General features: G+C 37.6%; 1 protein-coding gene across 1 annotated transcript in view; it reads left to right on the forward strand.

Moving 5' to 3' along the window:
• Positions 1–27,156, forward strand: part of ERICH3 (glutamate rich 3) — a 101,592-nt gene that overhangs the window by 53,922 nt on the left and 20,514 nt on the right. The window contains exons 8-11 of the mRNA XM_081086510.1: positions 134–314; positions 9,455–9,641; positions 13,826–14,115; positions 18,366–18,602. Coding sequence (XP_080942636.1) covers positions 134–314; positions 9,455–9,641; positions 13,826–14,115; positions 18,366–18,602 — 895 coding nt within the window. The remainder of the gene's footprint in view (positions 1–133; positions 315–9,454; positions 9,642–13,825; positions 14,116–18,365; positions 18,603–27,156) is intronic.

Below are 27,156 nucleotides of genomic sequence, written 5' to 3' on the forward strand. Positions count from 1 at the left end.
GTGAAGATTGATGTTTTATAAAGGTTTTGTTGCTTGGTACCTAAAATAGACTTTTCTCTTCTTCATATTACAATGTCATTGCACTCTGTTAGAGGGTAAGTAGTTAACAAGCCCCCCTTTTTATTTATTCTAGGATTCAAGAAGGATTAATAAAACACCTCTGCATAGTAATGCAGTTATTACAATGATCTATTTGGGGAAGACTGTGCACTTATGTTATGATTACCCAGACTTCCGGGATGAAATACAAATTTATCAACAGCACTGTGGTGGAGAAAACCTTTGTGTCTACAGAGGCAGACTACTTGAAAAAGGTACACATACAATGTGAATTCTTTTTAAGTACTTGAAGTGAATGTTATAGATAAACTATTGTTGATATCAGAATGACTTCAATTTCTCTATGAAATTATGCATAGTCAGGGACTTATAAAACAGCTGCCTCAAAGTGAATCTGGATTTACTGCTCTGTGATTAAAACTGGAGCAGCAATTACTCTGACAGACTGTGAAAGAAAGAACTTGAAGTGATTTAACCCAGTAACAGATTAATTTGGGGGAGAGAGATATATGATCATTAAAATGTTGCACAAATAAACTGTCCCCAAATTACAAGTTAATTATTTGGCTTGCCACAGTGAACTACGTCATACATTATTCTAAGAGAAAAATACAAGAGTGGCAATTTGTTCCTGAGAAGCATGTTGAGATAAAATCACAAACCCAATAAACTTTAGGGGAAATCACACCTAAATAACATGGTGGCGTAATTTAGCCAAATGCATTTAATACATTTTCACTTTCATTTGATCATAAATCCATGTTTGTTAGTGTCGGGGAGGAAAAAAAATTTCTTCTACACTTTTAAGTTCTAGCTGGAATAAGAATTAAATTGATGTGAGCTGGATTAACAGACAGGGGGAAATAACCAAATTCAGTTATGTACATAGAGGGTGGAGGGGTTTCTATAAGAATGTGGGGCCCAGAGACATACTGGGCAATTGAGGCTTATGTGCTTTCTAAGGAGAAGGGGTTGGAGTCTAGGACTGCAAAGGGTAGGAAGGCAATTCACATGGAGTTGGAAAAGCAAAGGTTCAGTAAACAAATTAAAAAATGTTTTCTGGGCCATGCAGAGACAAAGGGAACAGAAGGAACTTTGATCTTGAGGCTCTGCTGAGTCTCCCGACCACACCTAGTTCATATTGTATTGGAGTGACCCATGGTGACAGCGCCCTTTCTGTAACAGGCCCTCTACCTGGATTGCTTTAGGCAGGAAGGGAGAAGGTCTAAGGTTCTTTCTGAGTGTTTCCTTTCTTAAAAAAAATCAACTTAAAATAATCAATATCCCGCTCTGGCCAATGTGGTTTGATTGAGCGCCGTCCCATGTAAGGAAAGATCGCCAGTTGGATTTCCAGTCAGGGTACATCCCCAGGTAGCCAACCCATGTTTCTCTCTCTCTCTCCCTCTCCCTTCCACTCTCTCTCAAGTCATTAAAAACATATTTTAAAAAATACTTTTAAAATAATTGATATTCCTGGAAGACATATTTTGGTGGCATAGGCTAATTTTTATATGCATATAGAGTTTCACATATTTGACTGAAGTGGTTTTTGTCTACTTAATCTGTGGGACAGCAGTTAAAAGGAAGAGTTGTTACAGGATTGTGCTACTTGTGATTTCCTTGCTTGAGAAACTCTATAGAAAGTAATGGAGTTTTCACTAATTAAGATAAATATTTATATGTGAGTAATCTTGATACAGACTTAGGGGTTAAGGGAGGAGTTGGAGGCAAGCATGGAGTTGTAATTTTTGGCTTTTCTGTTTTCCCTCATCAAGAAAACAGTGATATCAAATTAAAAAATTCAAGTACTTAAAGAGAAATAATCCATATTTAGGGATTAAATATTAAAACTTTCCAGAAAGGGCAAACACTTGAATGTTAATTATAATTTCAAGTAAAATACATTATGTTTTACTTTATAAAAATATTTTTTACTTTATAAAAATATGCATAATTTATAAAAATAATGTTTAATAATGATGGAAATATTTTCCCCCATTTTATATACTTGGCTGAAATATAATTTACTTTTGTCTCATTTTTGTAGCATTTGAGAGTTCCTTCCTTCCATTTTGTAGATGAGGAAAATGAGAGGAGTCCGGAGGTACAGGCTTCCCAAGGTCACACATGCAGCTGTGGGCAGGGTCAAGAGCAGATGCGGCTCCTGACTAGGTGCAGGACCTTTGATTAGTACCATCTCTAGCTCCAGTTAGCTATTCTCCGTAGCAAAGAGCTTCCTACATTCTCATCATACAGTGGGTATAATGAGAGTGGCATAGATACATGCGCTCATTTTTTAAAAGTGTAACTTTCAACTATTAATTTAGAAGAATTGCTAAAATTAGCTGTGGTCTAAAATTGGAATTAACATACTGAAACTCTTCCTGGGTCTTAAATTACTCTTTATTCAAGAAAATGCATATATAATGTCTCTTTGACTGCTGGAAAGCATGGTACATACAAATGAAAACAAAACAAAACAAAACACAGCAACACAGTAAGACTTAGCTGAATGAATTTTTGGGAGAGGATATATACTCTGTGATTAGTGTGCCAAGCCAAAGGTTATGAGGGAGTGTTACCTGGCTACGTGTTATTTGCATACATACTGGTCCTGGGACTGTCTTTTTGTTATGTCATCGGATAGTCTTGAATTATAGGATGCAATGGGGACATAAGTAATTGAATCCCATCCACACAATAATTTTGTCTCAGCTTGTTCTTGATTGCCAGGAAAGTAATTATTCAAAATTGAAAAGCGCGGTGGCTCAGAGTTGACTTGCGGTTCAGCAATCTTAGCAATTTAGCTGAACTGAAAAGAATCTGCCCTTTTTAAAAATCAAAGCTGTGTAAGACTCAATGAAATGTGAATAGGTTTTGAGAAGATTTCTGTTAGGAAAAAACAACAACATTTAATGTTATACTTGGAGCAGAAAACTCATTAAAAATGTGGCATTCATTAACTTGTCTCACTTTTGGATGAGAAATAACAATAAAATTAATTATTTAATAGTGTGGCAAGTGCATCTTTTATTCCCATAGTAGTTCCATGATGTCTTGCAGTTTGATTTTAGACGTCAAGCCGCACATTGATTGTTTAATATGTACACCGAGGAAGCCACTGAACATTGCTACAACTTGTGGAGAATGCAGTTCTTCACAGGCCTTTTGATTTGCCACGTGCATCGTTAAACAAGGCAAACCTTAGCCTTCTGGGTCCATGTGGATACAAAGAACAAAGTAACTGTTTTCTGACCCTCTTATAATCTCTTCCTTTTGGCCTGATTATCTCTCATTTCCAAAACTGATTCTGTTGTAACTATTTGTGATTCCGAAGTACTCCCCTTGCCCCCAATTCATTCTCTGGTCTTTTTGTGTGGTATTTCCTTTGTCTGCAATAGAACAATGGATTTGAAATTCAAAATAGGATTTTAAATTTAAATCTTCCCCATCTTTTAAGATTCAGAATAAGGCTGTGAAGCTTTCTCAGTTGACTCTATTATCCATCTCTCTTGATGGCGATGGCTCTTATTCTATACTTAAAACCAAAGCATTTCATTGTACTGAGATTTATATTAACTTTTTTTTTATTTCTCTTTTTCCGTTATCATATATTGAGGGGTTTTTTGTTTAAAAAATAACTTTATTGAGTTATAACTTACATTCTGTAACATTCACTCATTCTAAGTGTACAATTTACTAATACTTGGGAATTTTCTAGCATTGTGCAACCATTATCTAACACAAAGCAGTTTTAGGACATCTTCATCAGTTCTAAAAGCTTCCTTGTGCCAATTGGCAGTTAATTCCCATTTTCATAGCCAGTCTCAGGCAACCTCTGAAGATTTGCCTTTTATGGTTATTTCTTATATATGAAATTATACAATAGGTAGTATTTTGTGTTTTCCTTCTTTCACTTAGCATAATGCTTTTGAGAGTCATCTGTTTGTAGCATCTATCAATAGCTTCTCTGATCTTATATCACTGAATACGTAGTTATCTATCTCCAGGTGATGGATATTTGCATTGTTTCCACTTTTAGGACTTTTATAAATCATGCTGTTACGAATATACAAGTTTTTATAGACATCTGTTTTCATTTCTCTTGTGTAAATCCTAGGAGTGGGTTTGATAGCTCCCCCCCCCCCCACCCCGAGTATGGGTCATACTTTCCTGTTTCTTTACATGTTTTCGGATTTCTTGATGAAAACAGAACATTTAAAATTACGTAGCAGTGGTTCTCAAACTTCTGGCCCTTTAAATACAGTTCCTCATGTTGTGACCCAACCATAAAATTATTTTCTTTGCTACTTCATAACTGTAATGTTGCTATTGTTAAGAATCGTAATGTAAATATCTGATATGCAGGATGGTCTTAGGCGACCCCTGTGAAAGGGTCGCTCAACCGCCAAAGGGGTCTCAACCCACAGGTTGAGAACCACTGTATTAGAGCAACTGTGGTTTCTGGATTTTGCATTTCTCTTTTGAAGATTATTGTTCTTGCTGTTTGTTGTTGCTGTTTGTTTAGTAATTTACCTGGACCAATTCTGTGAAATTCATTTTCTCTCTCCTTGGTATACAGCTGGAGAAGTCTCTACTCATAATTTTTTAAATTCTATTTTTCAGTTTTCAGGCTAGTTTCTTAGGGTTGTCTCAGTGTCTTCATAGTTTAGTGATCATCCAGTGATTTATCAAAGGCCGTGTTCAAAACTTTGAGCCAGTAAAGTTTCCACCTTGTGCAAGTAGATGTTTGTAGGTTTATTAGTTTCCTGAACTGGTGTAAAAAATGCCCCCTAAGTTGGTGGCTTAAAACAATAGAAATGTATTCTCTCACAGTTTTGGAGGCCAGAGCCTAAAACCAAGGTATTAGCAGGTTCGTGTTCCCTCTAAATTTTAGTAAAAGCTCTAGGGGAAAATCCTTCCTTGTCTCTTCTAACTTTTGGTGATTCCTGCAATACTTGGCATACTTTGGCTTGTAGCTTCGTCACTCCAATCCCTGCTCTGTCTTCACCTGTCATGCTTCTCTGTATGTTTTTGTGTGTGGCCTTTCCTCTTCTTATAAGGACATAGGTCATTGGAATGAGGACAAAATTCAGGGTGATCTCATCTTGATCCTTCACTAATTATATCTGCAAAGACCCTAGTTTCCAAATCGACTCACATTCTGAGGTCTAGGAGATCATGAATTTTTCGAGGGCAATGTCCATCCTGCTATAGTGGATTCAAGAGTGTAGGCGGGGGGGGGGGGGGGGGGGAGGGGGGTGTAAGAGATCAACCAAAGGACTTGTATTCATGCATATGAGCATAACCAATGGACACAGACACTAGGGGGGTGAGGGCATGTGTGGGGGTGGGGGTGGTGGCTGGGGAGAGGTCAATGGGTGAAAAAGGAGACATATGTAATACTATATGTAATACTTTAAACAATAAAGAACTAAAAAAAAAGAATAAAGAGATGTTAGTTGACATTCCAAAACAAACAAACAAACAAACAAAAGTACATTCAAAGTTCAGGCCGTTTTCAGGTCTGCTCCAACTCTGATTTTCCACCAGGCTCTCTTGTGTTTCCTTTATTCATGGATGCAAACTCCCAGGTGGCTAGGGATGTATGAATAGGTTGGGCCTACTCCAACCCGTGTCACTTCCAGCTAGCCGAGGATGTGTATAAAGCTTACTGAATGTGTGAGGGAGGGGACAATTTCTCCCTTCCCTTCTTTGGTTCTTTGGGCTGGTCAAATAATTAAAATAACGTAAGGTAGATTACCAGGATAAAATCTAACACATACATTCAGGAAATCTGCACAGACATAAGAGATTCCAAAGATAGTTAAGGCAAGATAAGGTGTATATGTCATTCTGGACTAAAGAGATGGAGGAGATGTCTGGAATTTCAAAGGGAAGTCACAGGTAGATGAAAAGAATTAATTTTTGGTAGATAAATGTTTGTGGGCCATGCAGAAACAATGGGACAGAGAGAAAACTTTAATCAAATGGGCCTTGTGAGCTTCATCCCTGTCTGTTATATCTAGTTTGTATTAAACTATAGTTATGCATGATGATAGTTTCCTTATTGAGCAGGTCCTCTATAACATCTTTTAGGCAGTTAGGAGAAATGTGAAAGTTTCTTTCCGAGTCTTTTGTTTCCTTATAATAATCCCTACGCCACAGAGACACATTTTGGGTGGCAAATTTTGCTCCCCTACAAATGCATCTATGATTGCCTTATTACCTATATCCCATGGTTGAATTTCTAGCTAGCCCACTGGCCTGTTGCTTGCCCTAATTAGAACTACAGTTTCTGGCTAGCAAACCCTCTGTCTTTCTATGTTAGCTTGCCTCTGAGATTGCTACCTATTAGTGGAAAAGCGACTGGCCAAGGTTATTTTGCCTTCTGTTCCAAATCAAGTGAGCTCCCACGGACATTGAAGCTGCTGGTTATTTATGGCCTGCCCTACCTGTTAGAACTGCAGTGATGAAATAGTGGCAGGTGAGAGGCATGTGAGCAGCCCCAGGCAAGGATGCCTTAGATCTCACTCTTCTTACCAAAAGTTCAGTAAGTTTTCACAAATAACTGCTGCTCAGTTTAAGCCTTTGGTACATTTTCAGAGACGCCATTTTAAGAGGAGAGGATTTGGTGACCACATTCCAGAAGTCTGATATATTAATGTTGTCTCTCCTGCTAAATTATAATTTCTTGAAGGAAGAGACTACATTTGATGTTTTTCAGTATTTTTGTTTCTCCTTAGTTCAGTGGTTCTCAACCTTCCTAATGCCGCGACCCTTTAATACAGTTCCTCATGTTGTGGTGACCCCCAATTTCATTGTTACAAATTGAGCATAATTAAAGCATAGTGATTAATCACAAAAACAATATGTAATTATATATGTGTTTTCTGATGGTCTTAGGCGACCCCTGTGAAAGGGTCGTTCGACCCCCAAAGGGGTCGCAACCCATAGGTTGAGAACTGCTGCCTTAGCGCCTAAAATAGTGCTGCCCATTTTCAGTCAACAATGAATAACCACATTATATAAATATTACAGAATGCTTTCCAATATTGCACTGTATATAACCTTTAAGACTGCTCTGTGAAGTGGGTAGACTGGGTCACCCCCTCCACTTCACTCCCTCACCCGCTCCTCTTGCCTTCTCCATTTCATAGATGAGGATTCTGAAATGGTCTATCTTCCTTCCGCGTCTCCAGGTAGAAACCATCAAGTCAGGGCTGGGAAGTGATGCTAAAGTTTAAAATATAAAATTATAAAATAAGTAACTAGGGAATAAAGGCAGAGGGTGTCAATTCTTGTTCAACGTGCTTGGGGAAAAAGAAAAAAAGGCATGGGCTACTAGGTGGATGTGCTCTCCAGTCACACGAGTACCAAATGGCAGAGCAGTCACATCTAGAAGTTGGTGTCCTGTGCCCATTCTCAGCACTTCCTTGGGTGCACTCTCTTCCTGGGCTGGGCACTGTGGGTGTCATGAATCACATGAATCACATGAATGCCCCATTCAAGTTTCTGTAACGAAATTTTTCTAGTCACCACTAAGGAGTCCAAAAACCATAAAGACAATTGGATTTTAAAATCTATTGCATCTTAGTTTCTCCAGACACTATCCCTTCAACTTTCTCTTTCCTAGTTTGTTTAATTTCACATCACAAACACTAATGTACAAATGACAAAAATTACTTTCTCAATAAGTCAATTCTTTAAAAGCTTTGCAGTTCCACTCTGCTAGATTTACTTAGCATCTGATTCATATTTCTTTTTACAGGCATGCTGTGCTATAAATGTAGTATTTTTAGGTGACTGTGAAAGAATTAGGTTAAAATAAGAACTCAATATTTATCGGAGGCCTCCTATGCCATAGTCCTGGGATCAGGGGAAACAAAGTTGATTATGACCAATTTCAGCTCTCATGGATTCCATAAACATGTAGGGCAGCAAACATCTAGATCGAGGTTCTCAAAGTGTGATCTCTGGGCCAACAGCATAAGCCTCACCTGGCAACTTGATAGAAATGCAAATTCTTGAGCCCTACTGAATCAGAAACTGTGAGGTGAAGCCCAGCAATCTGTGTTTTAATAAACTCTCTGGGTGATTCTGATGTATACGGAAGTTTGAGAACTGCTGGTGTAGTTTGCAACATGTGATTTGCAACATGTTAGTCCAAAATTAGTTGCTTTCACTAATTTCTTTCCTTTTATGCCTGCTGGTGTAGGCATATTTTAATATATAGCAATAAATGCAACCATAGGAAATGTGTACATAGCAGAGATGCAAAAAAAAACCAACTTAAGTCTATTATTAGTAGAAGTGAAGGGCCTAGGGAGGCTTCTTTTGTAGGAAGTAGAAGTGTCAGGAGTAGCAGGTTTCTGAGCCGCTCTGCAGAATATGGTATCTCAGATGTAGGGCTTAGTAACTTTAGGGTGAGACGTTTTCAAAGAGCCTTATAAAGACTTGGAAACATTAAAACTGATCAATTACAAGCAGTGGCTTTTAATTTATTGGTGGGACTTTTGAGTGGTTTGGGGGGAGCAAAAAGGGGTCTCAAAATCAGATAGAATTGAGAATGGACTGGAGATAGAATAAGTTTGCCTCATATGTATGAATTAGGATGTTTCAAGTCACAATGAAAAATACACTTTTTATTTAAAAGTATTACTGAGTTCACACTAGCCCTTTGTCATGTACTTTTTCAGTAGGTAACAGTGAAATAGAGGCATGGGATCTAGAGAGATGTTCAGATTCAAATGCTAACGTTCCCACTTACTGAATGATTTGGGGTAAATTATTGAACTTCTCTGAGCCTTCATTTCTGCATCTAGAAACTAGTGATAATAATATTCCCACCTCATGTGTTTGGTGAGAAATAGCACACTCAAGATAATCAGGATAATGCCTGGGCATAGTAAGTACCATACAATGATAGGTATTTTGATATTTTTTTTCTTTTTTTATAAAATATATTTCTTTATTGATTTCAGAGAGGAAGGAAGAGGGAGAGAAAGATAGAAACATCAATGATGAGAGAGAATCATTGATTGGCTGCCTCCTGCATGCCCCCGACTGGGGATCGAGCCCGCAACCCAGGCATGTGCCCTTGGCCGGAATCGTACCCCGGACCCTTCAGTCTGCAGGCCGACGCTCTATCCACTGATCCAAACTGGCTAGGGCTATTTTGATATTTTTAAAAATCAGTTTTATAAAGGCTTGGGGTACTTTTTAATAGATGAAGATAATAGAATGTATTTTTTTTTTCATGACGAAAAAGTATCCGCAAGTTAAAAGGTGATCTAGACCATAAAATTGTACTTATCTAATAGAAAAATGTGATTTACAACATGTTGGTCCAAAATGAGTTGCTTTCACTAATTTCTTTCCTTTTTAATTGCAGAGACCTTTCAGTTTATTTCCAAAAGGCACCATGGTTTCCCCTTCAGTCTCACCTTTTTCCTGAACGGGATGCAGGTGAACAGGCTGAGCTCCTGCTGTGAATATAAGCATCGGAAAGGTTCCAGACTTGGAGGCAAAGGAAGCTACTTTGGGTTCGTGTGTGTGGAGAGATCGTCGCCTTGCTACAAGTACGGAGACAGATGTCCTTTGGGAGAGGGCACGTTTTTCTACACTGTCTTGTGCTTTTACCGATACATTTCTCTGCACAATTTGTTGAGAAATATATCAGTGCAAATGAGCCTAAAATACCCAAGTTAAAGGTGGTTTAACTGTGTGTTGTACTAGACATTATAGGATATAAATTAGACTTCCAGATGTATGACGGGGATAAAAGCTGGTGGTGTTTTAAATCCTGTAACCCTGTCTATCTGATCCTTTCCGTATCATGCTTTCAGCTCTGTTTCTGAAGTGAAAGAGAGAGGCTTTTTCTTTTCTTTTTCCCCCCCTTCTTTTTATCATTCCTCTTAGTAACTGGTTTTGGGCTGAGCCCCAAAGCATGTGCAAGAATCTGGCTTCTACAGTCGATTATTGTAGGTTATGCATTTTAGAGCTGTGACTACATTATCGTGTGGCCCAAATATCATTCTTATGCCCCTAGTTTTAATCTCAGAAAATGCATAATAAAAGGTCAGTTTTGATTGTTGTTTATCCATGTTTGTATTGAATATTCTGTTTGAAATTGTGAGACTTGTTTGCAACCTTTCTAGTCTTAGGCCAAGCTTAGAAAGCAGCAGTGAACCAAGCAAAGTACCCCTCCCCCCATGGAGCCCATTCTAATGGGGGAAGGGCAAATAACATCCCAATAAATAAATTAATATATACCGTGTGGCAATAAGTGGTGGTGGGGGGACAAAGGTCAGGGGGTAGGATTATTTTATATATGATGGTCAGGAAAGGCCTCTCTGAAGGGGCCAGAGAGACAGGGGGGCCAACTCATTGGAGTCCAAAGATCAAAACAGGGGCTTTGACTTTCATTCTGAGAATGATGTAAAGCTTCTGGGACAAGTTTTGGGCAATGACCTGTCACAATTTGACAGTAGCTCCTATGGCAAAAATAAACTAGGGGAATTGAGGGAAGGGTGGAAACTACTCAATCCAGAGGAGAATGGTACAAAGGTAAGTGACTGAGTCCTAAATGTGTTTTGAAGATAAAGTTTACCGAACTTATTGATGGATTGAATATAGGACATGAAATTAAAGAGCAAAGTCAATGATGATTGAAAAGGTTTTGGCTTGAACACCTGGAAAGATGTCCAGTTTAACTATACTATGATGGAGAAGACTTGGGCGGGCGGGGGAGGGGGGGGGCGGGGAGGAAACACGTTTGAAAGTGGAATGAAGGGATTTTGGTTTGGGGCAAATTAAGTTTAGGATATTTATTGGTTCCAATAAGTGGTCCAAGCTAGAAATATGAATTTGAGAATGGTTTGCATATAAATGACATTTAAATCATAAGATGAGATGAGATTGCTTAAGAATGGAATGCAAATAGAGAAGATACCTGAGTAATGAGCTCTAGGTCACTCCAGTTCAAAAATGAGGGAGAGCAAAAGGCCTAAGAAGGAAAGCCAGTAATAGAAAGGAACTTAGAGAGAGTGATGTCCTAGAAATGAACAAAATATTTGAAAAGAAAGGCATGACCAACATGTGTGGATAGATGAAGTAAATGGAGAATGAGGATTGAACATGATCTGGTAAAGTGTTGGTTATTTCTGATCTTGGGACAAGTTACAGTGGAGGGTAGGAATGCAAGTTTGATTGGAGTGAATTTAAGACATAATTGGAAAAGAGATAAGGCCAGAGAGTATATACTGCAGACTTCCAGTGAAAATTGAGAACTACCCCTGAGGAGACTGATTCACTTATAATATTGTATAATCTTTGTTTTTTATTGTCACATTCATAATAATAATTTTAGTTATTTTAAGGGCTGTTCAATTTTTTAAATGGAATTAATTTTAGTTCATTTTAAAAGTAATGGTTGCTGGAACTTTTACTATGATAAAATAAAACAGTAGGTAATTTGAATACCAAATTGATTAGGAATTACCTGCTTAAGGTTTGAGGAAACAAGAAAAGCTCAACAGTGGATACTTACAAAGTATGGAGTTTAAACAGTTGTATTTATCCCACAATCATGGGAACTGTTCAAAGAGACATGATAGTTATTTTCAGTTATTAGAGCAAAACACAGGAAGAAGGATTGCCTAACCAAATAGAATGCAGACAGCTTTGAGTTTAATAATCAACACCTCAAACTATACTCAGAAGTCAACTAGGTAGTCAGTGACGAGGAAAGCACAGATGTTACTCACTTTGTTTGTCCAATTCCCTTAAGCAGATGGGCAATAAAAAGTCTGTGCATGCAGTAGGGAGGCAAAAAAGAGTCACAACATAAACTTAAAGTAATAGCATAGCAGAGGCTCCAAATCAATGGATTTGGTGTTGCCGTGGATAAGGGAAGAACAGCTTGAACAGAAGGCAATGCAGGTAATCATATTCTGTGAAGATTCATGACACCTTTATTTTAAGGAAAGTCATGTGCTAAGTACATCATCATTGAAGTCAAGTATTTATCATGCTTAATATGGGTGAGGTAAGTATATTCTTATCTCATTTTTTTTTTTTTTTTTTTTTTTTACAGCCTGATAGTTACTTTGAGTGAAGAGCCTTTTAGTTTTATTTTATGGGGAGATATTCAAAAGATGAGTAACATAACTAAGTTTCCATATTTGCTTGTTGGGAGAATTAATTCTTATGCTATTCCTAGACTGGAGATGGCTGAAATTCAGTGAATCTTGAGTTAAGAAATTGTCATTGGATTTGATTCACCTTGAGGCAATTTTCAAATTTTACATATTATTTCTAGTCTTCCTGGACTGACAAGTCTTGACTGCATTCTGATCTTTTTTTTTACCTACCCACTCTATTTGATTCAGTTCCCTGATAGCCATGTAACCTGTAGATAAAGGGACGTGTGTATTTCTAGAAAAGGACTGAGAAGTGCCAGCCCCCTTTCCCAGGTCACAGCTTGTCTTTAGAGTTTGGTGAAAACTTCTCCAGATTCTGTTAATTTCTGGTGGGGAGTGTGAATACTTTCCCTGGTGGTAAACCCAGCAGTGTAATATTTGTCTGTGTAGCTAGTCATCTGAGAGGACTATACCTGTAACCTAGCAATATTTTTGTACTTCAGTGTGAGGTCATGGGGTTTAACAGTCCTGAGCTGGAATCCAGCTCCATCACTCACCTGCAGGGTGAGCTTGGGCATGTCATGGAACCCTTGAAGCCTCAAATTCCTCATTGAAAAGTAGTGATGATGGTTCCCAATTTATTGGTCTGTGGTGTAACAAACCTGGTAAAATAATGCATATATAGGACACATAGCAAAGAGCTTGGCACAGAGGGAGTGCTCTGTAATATTATTATGATAACCATCATGTTATTAATGTATATGTTATCATTATTAGAATTTTTATTTTGACATTAACTTGAGAGATAGGAAAAAAGCTATGGAAGAATTTATTCACGTGACTTGTTGTAACTGATTTAAAAATTATTTTTAATATCTTAGTGCATGCAGATTACCTGCTTGGTTCACCAGATTTGACTTTGAATGACTTTATGACCTCTACAAACTATTGCCATCTTTAAAGAGCAAAGCTTATATCCAGTAAAAGTCACCAAGGATTATGGTACAGGTTTCAAAAGGCAATTCTAAATGCAATAATGACATTTCTATTAAAATAATCAGGAAGTTTCCTGAGATGTTTATTTAAAGGGCACCACAACGTGTGACTGTATATTTCTTAAAAAAAATCAATCATATTTATTCAGAGTCAACCTGGTATGTAAATCTTTTGTTGTTGTGTTATTGGAACAATAAATTATCGTGCACTGAATGGCATCTTTCTTTTTCTGAATATTTTTATCTCAGCTTTCCTGTGCTTGCAAACCTGGATGTTCTTTTATCACATAAGTCTCATATAAGGACTTGAATTATATACCATATGACTCTGTTATAAGGCCAAAATATGTTTTAAGGCACTAATTTTAGTTTGGGACTAAAGTTCTTTTGTTGTTTTCTTGTTTATTAATGGGTAAAGTTACTAAGAATTTTTTTGTGCTTTTTATGAGATTTTAATATTAATAAAAAGAAAAGAATTTACTTTAGTTAACTACTGGTATATACCTTAATAAAATATTTCTTATAACATTTCTTACAAGAATAAGAGGTATGTGATTTAACAGCTTTGCAGTTCCATTCTGCTATGCATAAAAGTTAATAAACATCCTATGTTAATATTTTTCATAGGTGCATTATTGCAATGGGCCTTGACAAAAAACCAACTTCGCCAAAACTTAGGAAACAAAAAGGTCTTGAGAAAAGAGAGGAACCGAAGGGTGAGGGGAAACTGAGGAAGGATAGAGCACACATCGTCCCAAGAAGGAATGAGATGGAGGGGAGCAAAACCTCGTCAGTCTTTTTTTCAGCCGACGAAGAAAAAACAGGGGTTGAAGATATAAGAACTGCTGTAGAAGAAATGGAACGTAAAGGAAAACAACACGTTTGGGAAGATGACCAGGAAACTATATTTAAATACGGTAAGGCAACGGGTGACACAGGGTTCGGTTGTTACTGCGGTGGTTCTTTTGCTTAAGTCTTTCAAATGTGATTATCGAAATTTGCAAAATTGTTTATTAAATGTTGTCACTGTTCTGGCATTTAGGGGCTCCTATTACACGTGAGGACTCCCTGACCACCTTCCTCCACTGTTTTGCGTGGGGCCCCGTGTCGCCTACCTTAGTGGAGGGCAGGCGGAACTCTGCAGGGGCTGCAGTTGCTTGAGGAAGAGAGGAGAGGAAGGGGAGTTTAGGGCTGCTGTGTACGTGAACTAGAGGCTAGGCTATTCACTTCTGCAGAGAGAGACATTCTAACCAAACAGAATTTTGCCTATTTGTTTTTTAGTATTTGGGGTTTTTTTTGGTTAATCCTCACCCGAGGATATGTTTCCATTGATTATTTTTTAGAGACAGTGAATGGGAAAAAGGCGCAAAGGAAGGGAGGGAAGGAGAGAGAGAGAGAGAGAGAGAGAGAGAGAGAGAGAGAGAGAGAGAGAGACCGATGTGAGAGACACAGCCATTGGTTGCCTCCTGCACCCACCCTGACCGGGCTGGGGAATGAACCTGCAACCCAACCAAGTACATGCCCTTGATTGGGAATCAAACCTGTGACCCCTCAGTCCACAGGCTGATGCTCTAACTCAGGGGTCCTCAAACTTTTTAAACAGGGGGCCAGTTCACTGTCCCTCAGACCATTGGAGGGCCGGACTATAGTTAAAAAAAAACACAACTATGTACAAATTCAGCAACAGGCAGCGGCGGCAAAAACACCCAGCGGGCCAGATAAATGTTTTCGGCGGGCCGCATGTGGTCCGCGGGCCGTAGTTTGAGGACCCCTGCTCTAACTATTGAGCACACTGACCATGGCTTTTTTTTTTTTTATTTGAATGCATAGTACTTGCTTTGGTGATACTGGTGATTATTGATGGCATTGGGTAGGCACAATCTATATGATTGTACGGTGGTAGAGTATTCCATAGGTAGAAGCAGTTGCCATAGGCATGGGGTCCTAGAGTCTACCTGTTCACTTTTTTGTTTTCTTATTCTTTTCCTCCCCTCTTCTTTTCTCCTCTCCTCCCCTCCCTGCCTTTCCCTTTTCTTTCCTCCTCCTTCACATCCTCGGTATCTTCCTCACCCCATCTTGTTGCTGCCCAAGGGTTTCAGGAATCCAAGGCAGTAACCCCAGGGCTGGTGGGCACCGGATTCTATGCTTGTTTGTTACTGAAATCATGTGACTATCTTCAAAAGTTTTCCCTTCTAACACTTTGACCCAGTTGCCTCTCTCTCTCCACGATCCCTTCTCGTCTTTATTGTTATCTTAGACTGAGAATTTAGAAATATCTATAGCCAGAGCAATAACAGGGAGATTCACAAATGGGATGTTTTCCCATTTGTTTTTAACTCTCAAGACCTGTATGTTTATTAAAGCCAGGTTCAGTAGAGGCTTTTCGTTTTCTTCACTTATTCTCTCTCAAACCAACATGGCCAGTGCTGTGAGTTAGGATAGTTGATGCCTATAATACAGCTTTTCCAAAATTTTTCTTCTGGGTTGGCTAGTTAATGGACTTTAATTGCCCATTTCCATTAAAAAAAAAAAAGAATAAAACAGCAGCAGCAAGGCTTCAGCTTTCCGCAGAACAGTGGTTGATGGGAAGGGCACGAGAAGCTTGAGGAGGTCAGCGAGGGAGGGTTGCAGCTGGATTGATGTTGACCTTGTGCTGACTCTCTTCCTCATTAGTGAGGATGGTAAACAACAAGCTAATTAAAATCTCAGGAAGCAGGAAGATGAGACGGGGGAGAAAATGCATTCATGAAAAGGAATCCAGAAAGCATGGCACCAGCTCATTCATATTAAAAACACGGGAGCCAATGATACAAAGGAGACATGCTTTGAGCTGTATTGCTAAGAGAATGTGGTTCACAGAAGGCTGATATTTAGATGCTATGATGGTGCATAAAATAAAACCACAGAAACCTTACATTTCATACTTTGGGGAAAAACGCAGAAGCTCCTGCAAAATAGGAGGCAGGGACTATTCGTGTGGTCACTACATGTTCCTTCAATTTTCTGCTCTGCTTCAATAACATAACTGTAATTGTGTTCTAATTGTGGACATTTGTACATCGCTGGTGCTTCCATCAAAGTGTATATAGAGCACATACTGTGTGTGTAATTTCTCTTGTTCTACAACCAACTCCCTCCATCCCCCAATCACAATCCTTATTGCTACTAAATGCCTAATATTGAGTAGGCACCTACTGGCTGTGGCACTGTTCTAAGCATGTTCCAGGGTTGATTGCTTTTAGTACCGCAGCTTTTTGAGGCAGATTGTGTGACTTTTTGTGCCTAAGTCACACAGCTAGTGAGTGTTTGAACTGGGACTTGGACAGGTGACTGCCTGACTCAAAAACTCTCATCTTTCCCCCATTGATGGAATTAATACTATCTAGTATTGTGGGTGGAATTACCTAATTCACTCATGTGCTGTCTGGCCCCCTGCTTATCCTGTGACCAGGAGCAAATATCTGTAAAGTGATATATGTGTGTGTTTCTCCCTGTGTGTGCATTCTGTGGCTAGCCTAAACTTCTCCTTTTACAAAGTTTTCCACAATCCCCAAATGCCTTTCTGCTCCCCTTTGATTCCATTCCACTCATTTTGTACTATTTCATATAATTAATCAAACCCTATATAAAAATCCATTGCCATGGAGATCAATAATGTTGAAACAAACAGTACTGAGGACTATGTATACAAACTATTATGAGTACATATCTCTTCTGTAAGTATGTCTTATTTTCTCACAAAAAGTGGAGATTCCTTGATGGTACGTGTTGTGTTACTGTAATGTCTTTTATCTTCCAATATAAAGGCTTATTGATTGATAGCTAACTGGGCCCAGTGAAGAATTATTCTATTACTTGGTCTGAAAATTTAAATCAAAAGATTCATTTGTTTTCATTCTATTTCCTGTTTGCTTCGTGCAATATAAACCAAATTCTTCATCTTCTTGCGTACTTTATAATTCTTACTGATAATAATTCTCACTTAATGTTCTTCATATTAAATCTCTTTCATGAAAATAATCTTGTGATGAATTCTCATTGCTTTTATTTAAGTTTCTGATTTCACTTTTCCTCTTACATCTCCTTCATACATTCTCTGCATTGACAGGGTTTTTTTAATACACATAGGGCTTGCATTTCTAAATTAAGTTTCTTTCATTGGACAGGGTGGATAGCTCGCATGTATTTATCTGAGAGGCCCCCACCACTGGAATAACTAATAACTAAAAATTCAAAATAGGGAAACCTTTACTTTCCCTGTAATTTTCATCTTAAAGATAATTGTTTATTTGCTTAATTGATTTTGCATGAAATCCTTTTGCTCTCTATCCTCAGCATGTTGTCACTCCAAGATTGTTACTTTTTAGTGAAAGAAAAAGGGGAACAATTAAATATGAAAGGTGAACATTTCTAACCACAAGGGACAGCTGGAGTTCATATGATGTGACAATTTTCTTTTTCTGCTGCAGACTTCTTGCACCTCTGCAGGGAATGAAGCAAATTAGTGGCTGTGACAGTAATATTCTATTCTACACAAATTTTTACCCTTGGAATATAATTATTTAATTGATTGTAGGGATGAATAATGCATATGATTGCAGTCCTGGCCTAGGTATAGAATTCTTCATAATGCCTTTTCTTGAGGTCCATTTGGTTCTCAAAAAATGTGCTTTTCACAGTGTTACTTCTTAGGGCCTTTGGATTTGATTAATTACATTTTTCCACTTCACTATTCATTAACTTGATATCCAAATATTTTGAACATTTTTATATGAAATATGACCTCACTGGATCTACAAATTAACTTTCATTATTATGATCCTATTCTCTTCATTTTTTAATTTATTTCTAATTTATTGTTTTCTATCAAGTTCTTCTCTTGTCCATTTTGGTTATTGTTAGATGATGTGCTTTTGTAAATGAACTCTTATTAGGTTTCAGGCATGTCATTTGGAGCCTCATTTCTTTTGTGCTCCTCTATATGTAACTGATTGCAATCTTTGATCATCCACTGTTAGTTTTCCATGTTCACTAATTATGTGAAATAGAAGTGAAGAAAGACCCCAAGAAAAGAAGATAATCGAATCATAGTTCTCATTAAAGTGAATTTGGTTACGTGTTAGGGATTCTATTTTCATTTTCACAGTGGATAATTTTTTCCCCTCAGAATATGAAGAAGATTTTGAAGTAGACGAGGAGAAACAAGATGAGAAAGCTAATAAAGAAGGACAGGCTGATGATCAAATGAATGAAATGTCAAAGTCACCATCAGACGATGAAAAAGATAATTTAGACCCTGAAAAGGACAGTGAAACCTCGTCACAGAAGGCACCAGATGCTGATGACAGTGTGAAAGATGAGAGTGATGGATGCTCTGATAGTGAATTGGAAGAAGATAAACAAGGCAAGTCATTTAGTTTATCATATGACATGGACTGTTGAACAAGTGTGCATTCCAATTTTCTTCTTTATGTTTAACTAGAGGCCCAATGCACGATATTTGTGCAAGAGTAGGCCTTCCTTCTCCTGGCTGCCAGCACCAGCTTCCCTCTGGCACCCAGGACCCAGGCTTCCCTTGCAGCCCCAGCTTTGTCCAGAAGATCGTCCAGAAGGATGTTTGGTCTAATTAGCATATTACACTTTTATTATTATAGACTAGAGGCCCGGTGCATGAAATTCATGCGTAGGGGGAGTCCCCTCAGCCCAGCCTGCACCTTCTCCAATCTTGGACTCCTCGGACATCCCTCTCACAATCCAGGACCACTGGCTCCTAACTGCTCACTTGCCTGCCAGCCTGATCACCCCTTACTGCCTCTGCCTGCTGGCCTGATTGTCCCTAACTTCCCCCTCTGCTTGCCTGGTTGCCCCCAACTGCCCCCACCCACTGGCCTGGTTGCCCCATACTGTCCCCCCCTGCCAGCCTGGCTGCCCCCAACTCCCCCCCTGCCGGCCTGGTCACCCCTAACTGCCACCCCCCCCACCCCCGCCAGCCTTGTCGCCCCACGCAGCCTGCTTGGTCTTTACTGTTATTGTGATGGTGTGACAGTTGTCCTGGACAAGTTGCATAGTCCTCTATTATTATTATAGATGAGATAATCTTCTTTTAAAGGAATGTTTAGAGCATGTTTCCCCAACCAGAGGGTGCTGATCAATCAGTCTTCTGTAAATATCCAAATTATGGAGTGACTCTTTAATCCTTCTTCTTTCCTTAGTTTGCTAAGATTTTTTAGCTGGATGTCAGGTAAAAGTTATAGTGACACATCTGCTGTTTACTTAAAAAATTATTTTTTTTATCCTAAACTATCCCCCCTTATACAACACACACACACATACACACACACCATTTTATGGCTCTGGAAAAATGAACAGTAGCTTATACTCAGTTAAAGAAAAAGTTGAAGATTCCTGTCTTAGGTTCATTTTTTTTTTTCTCAATTTACTTTGGACACATGATAATGGCATATTAGTTTCATGAAAAGATTATCTCTTGGAAAAAGTGGCCTCCACACAATCTTCAAGCCTAAAATAACTTAGAATGGTCTCAGGGAAAACACAGATCTTTCCATTAGAGAAAGAAACCCTCATCATATGAGAATATCTTAAATTTTTAAGACCTTTTTAAAGATTTTAATTCATGGAAGTTATGTCCAATCAAGGAACCCATTTACTTTAGACTAGAGAATGAGGTCATATTATGATGAATTTTTGAGTTACTCTTCACTTTCCTCATTGTTTTCACCTCTCAAAATTTGTTCTAATAAAATCTCAAAAGTTTGAATTTAAGGACTATATTAGGATAATATAAAATAAGAGTAAATTAAGTAATCAAGTAATCACCCAAGCAAATATTTATAGTTCTGCTCTCTTTAAGAAAAAACTCAAGTAAGCCTATTCTAAAATTCCATGCACACATATACAAGATGATAAAGAACAGAAGTTAGAGTTAAAAAGAAGATAATTTTACTAGGAACAAGAGATGAAATCATGACTATGCCTGAACCAAAAATTTAATCCTAAACTTTCTGACAGTCAAAGTAAAGAGTAAGACATAATGTAAACATTTAGAATGGTGTTACCTATCAGTAAACTTGAAAACAAAATTTACTCTAATTTTTATTACAGTTGAAAGAACCAGTCAAGATTAATGGTCAAACATTGAAATATTTTTTTATAAAGTCTTAAAGTAGACCTTTTCTATAAATTCTCTTACTACTTACATTTTAAGTTTCTACATGTGCCTAATATAAGTTATTTTCTCAATTCAAATGTCAATATTGGGTTTATGTATATAGTCCTATCTGAAATAGAGAAAGTTAAAGAATTCTATGGAAAAGTAGAGTCACCTGAATCAAATTTTAAAGAAACTATACAAATGACTTGAACCTGGAAAAGGATTGAAACTGTGTTTGCATGTAGATATAACTGGTTCAAAATACAGGACTCAATTTTTTAAATTCTTCAGTAATGGTGGGAAATTAGCAAGTGTTGGTTTCATAAAGATTCAGTACATTTATTTAATATGTGGTCATCTGATATTTTTGTGCTACATAATCAGCTTGATTTCTTGAATCAGATAGATTTTTTTCTAACAGTAATTTTCTTTTTATGTTCAAACTGAGGGTGTAGGCAATACTTGGATCTTCCTTGGAGGGAAAACTTAAGTCATGTAGACATATAATAACTGACAATGATATGTAAGCTTTAACCCTGAATACTGCTTATATATAAATAATTGAAATTCTGTGTTTAGAAAGGCATTCTATAGTTATTGTTTATTAAGATTATATTTTGTGCTAAGCACTGTGCTAAATATTTTCAATGAATTATCTGATTTACCTCCAACAATAAGCAGGTACTTTCTTTTTATCTCTCTTTTACAAATTAACTTAAAAATGGTGAGATTAAGTAACTCTCACAGCCAGAACTCACATTACCAACTGCAGAGCCTGAATTTTGGAAAATACAAATATAATGTTTCTCCAAATAAGAAAATCTCCGCTTATATGAAATTAAAGCAAATCCCCTCAATAAAAGGATTATATTGCCTTAAGATTAAACATTTTAGAGCCATTTATCTTGAGCTTTTAAAAATCCTGTTCTCTAGTCTCTGTTTTTGTTTCTTTTTAGTTTTGTTTTATTTTTAAACAGAGGAAATAGAAATGGAGGTTTTTTAAATTTTACCCAAGTTCATGTTTCTCCTCCCTGGATAGACTTCCCAATAAATTCCCAGGCCTTTTGCTCAGTTCCAGCTCATCCCCCTCCTCCTCTGACACATTCTACTTCATCAGCCTTCACTGAGGTCTTTACTTTATGAGACTCTATCATTCAGTAGTTTGGTTTATATTTATGTTTTTTTTGTGTGTTAAATTTTGCTCAAGGTAATTATACCATTTCAGAACACACAAATTATAGGAACTGATAACATCTAAGTTAATTACCCTATAGAAGCTAAGATATTATCTTTGTTATTGCTCACAGAGGTGATTTCCTAAAAGATCTTTTGTAAATATTAAGCAAGTACAATTAATTTTTTTAACACCGAGAACACTAAGGTACTTTTGTTAGTGTCATAAAATCTAGTTACAGTTATGATTATTATTAGAATTTTATTGAAAAATTTTTTATAAACTTCGCTGCATTATATAGATATAGAATGTAGAATATTTTAAATAGATATGTAGTGAGAGCTATTAGAATGTATAAAATCTAGTCCATAAGTGTTGAGGAATTTAAGAGCCAATAATTTTAAAAATTTATTTTATTGATTTTCTACAGAGAGGAAGGGAGAGGGACAGAAAGTTAGAAACATCGATGAGAGAGAAACATCGATCAGCTGCCTCCTGCACACTCCCCACTGGGGATGTGCCCGCAACCAAGGTACATGCCCCTGACCAGAATCAAACCCGGGACCCTTCAGTCCGCAGGCCGACGCTCTATCCACTGAGCCAAGCCGGTCAGGCAAGAGCCAATAATTTTACTGGCCAACAATTTTGTCTTAATTTTCAATAATGATATGATTAAGCTATACTTTTAGAGCTTCTTTGTATCTTTGGTATTTACATCAAAACTTTGACATTATTATGAAATAAAGTGTTTGTTAATCTTTCTTTCTTCCACTGTCAGGCTTGCTTATTTTTCTATCTCTTTGTTTTGTTAACCTGACCCTATGTTATTTAAAAGCGTGCCTTTTAGTGTGTGGAATATCAGAATTACAGATTTCATGCATCAAACAAGTAGCATGTATTAAAAATGATAATGTCATGATAGATTCCTTGGAACACTCTCCTGAAAAGCCAGACAGCACTTCATCTTCAAAAGCGTAAGAGGCATATTGTGACCACTGAATCCCAGACACCAGTACATCCCTTTTATTGACATGATTAAGAATCTTGCTCTTAGTATTTGGATGTGTTTCATTTGAACCTGCCTGAACCTGTTCCCAGAGGGCAAACAATTGCCCAGGCTGTCACTCTTGTGACAAGTTGGCCCCATTTAAACTGCCAGCTAACAATTGCACCGCCGTCCTTGATGAATACACCGTGCTGAACAGGGTGTGAGTGATAGAGTGCTAGGGACTGAGAGCTGACTCAGAGAAGACCCTGCTTTAGGAATGATGTGTGAGACTTCCCATCGTTTATAAAGAAGGACAGCTTCCCTTTCTCTGCATTTGTGTTGGCAACCCCAGCTGCTAATTGGCCAAATGAAAATATATTGTTGTAATGAATATTGTAAGGTTGAGGGGACAGTGTCATGATACTGAGAATATACGTTCATCCTTTTATGGACAGTTTAGATGATAGTGCTTATGAGTAACAGCTAAAGACTAAGTAGTTCCTTATGAGAAAGATGTGAGAAGGGAGTGGGGAGTGGGGAGACAGTGTTCATTCCTAGAATGCAAAGAGAAGAACTTAAAAATTAAAGCAAATATTTTTATTAATAAAAAAGATAACATTTCCCTTGTGCTATTTTCCAGTCTGTTGACCAAATAGGCCGTATAGAAATTTAAAATCCCAGAGTCATAAAAATATTCTGTTTATTTGACTTACAGACTTCAAGGATCTTTCTCTTCATTTCTTGGCCTATGGGCTTGAAGAGATGCATATGAGGGAAGGCTGCTCCTCAATATGATATTATACATGCTATGAAACTACACTCTGTGAACTTCAGTGTAACTTGTCTGCTGGTTGGGCCAGAAAATATTAAGGGAAGATTGTAGAAGACCTTTTGGTCAAAGTCTATATGTGTCATTTTTGCATGATTAGTCAAACTTTAATTTTTCTTAATGGTAAGAATTCCTTAATTGCCAGGACTGACCAGCAGACCCTGAACGATGGATGAATGATTACTCTGACACATGTTTCTGTGAAAGAGAGGCTAAGGGACTACTTGGCTGTAGCCACCAAGTAGCCTCATTCACCTGCCTTCTTAGGCTTTTACTGTAACAACAGCTTGAACTAAAATTAACTGTTGAATACTATCAGCAAGGTAAGCATCTTTCAGAAAATATATGCATCCTTTAAGCAAGGATATTTTAGAGCTTAAACATAAAGATTCCAGTAAAATAACTGGGGATCGAGACCTTCAGCAAGGTCTCCCAGAGGCCTCCGACCTTGCAAAGAATCCTTCTTACAGACTCTCCCACCAAGTCCTGTGCCTCCCCACACTTAATTTATATTTACTTTTTCAGTTGTCAAAGTAGGAAGTCATGGTAGATATTTAAATGCAGCAGCATCTTTTAGTTTACATAAAATACTTTCCATGAAGTATTTTTTTATAGCTTTGAGATTCGAAGCAAAGGCACTGCCCAGGTACCCAATAAAATCTTATGGAATGCCAGGCTGTTTGGCTAGATTAATGGATAAATGTAAAAAGACTTAGGCAGTAGCACAATGTGACACATGATTTTATTATTTTCTCAGTATTTTAAGCGTTTGTTTTAACGTTTATAAAGTGAAATTAGAGGTAAAGATGAAGGAACTTTTAGGCTTTTTTTTTTCTTTTTCTTTCCTTCCTGCTATGTCTACATTTACCTGTAAATATTTATTATTACAAAGTAATGTATATATTTCTCATTGATGAATTGAGTAATGAATGATCAGTATGAAGCTATATGCTCTCCCATAATACTAATAACTAGTTACTGTTCATAGATGAAATTTCATGATTTCTATTTATTCATTAAGCCTATATTCATTTGACAATACTGAATGCAAAGCACTTGTCTAATTAGCATTATTGTACATGAAAATATTGACTGAAACACAGTATATATAATATATACTGTGTATATATTATAAACAGATTTTTATAGGTATAAATATAATCAACATAGAAGTATTAATACAAGTAATAGTATAAATATAAATTCATGTGTCATAGTTAATTTGAAGAAAATAGGAGCAGAATTTATGTAGGTTTTGCTTAGTCAATCCTTTAGACTAAGGAATGGGAAAGAGATACATAATTCATATTAGAGTTCAGAAGAGTATTGAGTCCACTGAGTTGGGATAAATGGTATGTCACTGGGTGATCTAAATTTTTCTGTCTCTTGCCGAAACCGGTTTGGCTCAGTGGATAGAGCGTCGGCCTGCGGACTGAAGGGTCCCGGGTTCGATTCCGGTCAAGGGCATGTACCTTGGTTGCGGGCACATCCCCAGTAGGAGATGTGCAGAAGGCGGCTGATCGATGTTTCTAACTCTCTATCTCTCTCCCTTTCTCTCTGTAAAAAATCAATAAAATATATTTAAAAAAAATAAATTTTTCTGTCTCATGCTGTATAAAATAGTGGTGATGCAGAAGAAGAAAGTTATCAATGAATAGTTATCAATGACATGAAAAGGGAGGACAGTGAAGGATTTAGTGACTGACTGAAGGTAGAGAGAGAGGTCAGAGATCCTGCTTAGGTCTTGGAACAGGGCACCACACTTGCTGGCTTTAGCCAAGGTCTCAGGCAACACGTGCACATCATTTTTTTTTTTTTACCATGAAGACTAAGAGCAGATGGTTTCAGCATCAATACCTGGAGCGAACACTGGAGAGACAAATGGAATTGGGTGGGAGGCTGCGTTGATTTCCAACATGCCTCTGAGATTACTTTTTCCCTGTTAATGACAAAAACATTCACACATATACCTTCAAAGTTCCTTTATATAAAACTTGCTTTATTTCTAAGAAAATAAATAAAATTAGTGTTGAAAAATACAATTCCATGGCTTTAACACATTTTGAGCATTTTTTTATATGCCAAGTCTTGCCCCAGTGTCTGTATGAAAATGAGAGTAAAGAATGAGAGTGAAGCAAAATTATATGGTGAGGTTAGAGAAACGCAAAAGCTGAAATGAGTTTAAATGGGAGGTCAGCCACCCTCACCACTTCGAGGCCATTCATTCTCCAAAGGACTAACTCAAAATGGAACCAGAGCGTGTTTTAGCCTTTGGAAATCAAACGATTAACAGAAGCTACTAAAGCAATACAGAGAAGCACTCTTTTTATTTATTTATTAGTGAACAATGCTTAGAGCCAAAGTGGGACTCATCATGACACTATTGAGGTGGTAGACATGAATATTTTTGGAAGTTTGGAACAAGTATGACCTTGTGCCCTAGCTTATTGTGCAATTAATGAATGCCATTGACCAAACCACTAGTCAACTGGAGTTGTTTTTTATTGAAAACAAAACAAATTTGAGATGCTTGAGAGAGGGGGAGGTTATCATCTCTAAAGTTTTTGAACTAATAGGAAAAACAGCATATCCTGATTTCATAAAGTGGAGATAAAGAATAAGAAGCTAAAGTATGTGATTCCTTTGACAAACTGTGGTCATCTGGTACCTGTCAAGGTGGTTGGGAGATAAGAATAAATGGAATTGTACTTAAGGGGTTCTGTTGCTTAAAGGCTTTCCAGAGTTTGTTATTTACTGCTGTGCAGCGTCTCTCGAATCTTTGTGGAAACTCTGATATGTCTCTGAGACTATACTTAAAATGCTAAGACCTGTCATGGAAGCTGTTGGGGCTGGCGGGACTGAGGGAAAAGAATAAGAGTGAAGACAGATAATTCTTCCCTTAAACTCTGCATCAACTGCTACAGCCATCTGTGTAGCTGCCAAGCAAAAGTAAAAGAAACAGAAAAAAGAGTAAGGAGCACACAGAAAAGAGAAAATAAGAAAGCTAGGCAACCTGCAACAGTAGGATACTACATTTGAAAATATATTCTATTAAAAACAATTATAAACATATATATTGGTTAAAAATTAAAAACAAGTTTGTATTTCTCTGGTCCTCAGCAGCATATGCCGTGACTTGGAGGTTAGGCTGTTCATCATCCTAAGATTCAGTGTGTATGTCACTTTCCTGGAGATTTTTTAAAAGTTTTTTGGGGTAGTAATTACTAAAAGAAGGTTTGGTTATGTTAAGTCTTTAGATTGCATATCTGTAGTAACACCTAAAGGTACTGCCTGGATCTCCTAGAATCTCTTTTAAAGATTCAGTGTGCCTATCCCCAGCTTCTGCACCCTCTGCCCTCTTTATATCCGTGGGCAACTGGAGTTGTTTCATCTTGAGGCAAAGAACCTAGGAGTGCCAAGGAACTTACACACCCCTGGGGTGAACTAGACCAGAGTATGAAATCCAACTCCTCCTTCGAGGGAGGCAAAATGCTACTATAATTTAGACTTCGGAGGTCCCTGTGAGATAAGACTGTTCAAATGTTACTTGAAATAGCTCTTTTGATTGACTTCGTCCATTCCCTATCCTGTTCCCCCACACCTGTAAGAGTTTCTCCTGGAACATTCATAACCTTGATACATCACTTATCCATGAATCCTCATCTCAGCATTTGCTTCTGGGGAACCTGAATACATCTTCTTCTACACACACACACACACACACACACACACACACACGCATCATTTCAAAAATTTATTGTTTTTTTCTATAACAAGATATACTTAGAAAAGTTTT

This window comes from Myotis nattereri (assembly GCF_964212035.1).
Source record: "Myotis nattereri genome assembly, chromosome: 3".
NCBI classification, from domain to species: Eukaryota; Metazoa; Chordata; class Mammalia; order Chiroptera; family Vespertilionidae; genus Myotis; species Myotis nattereri.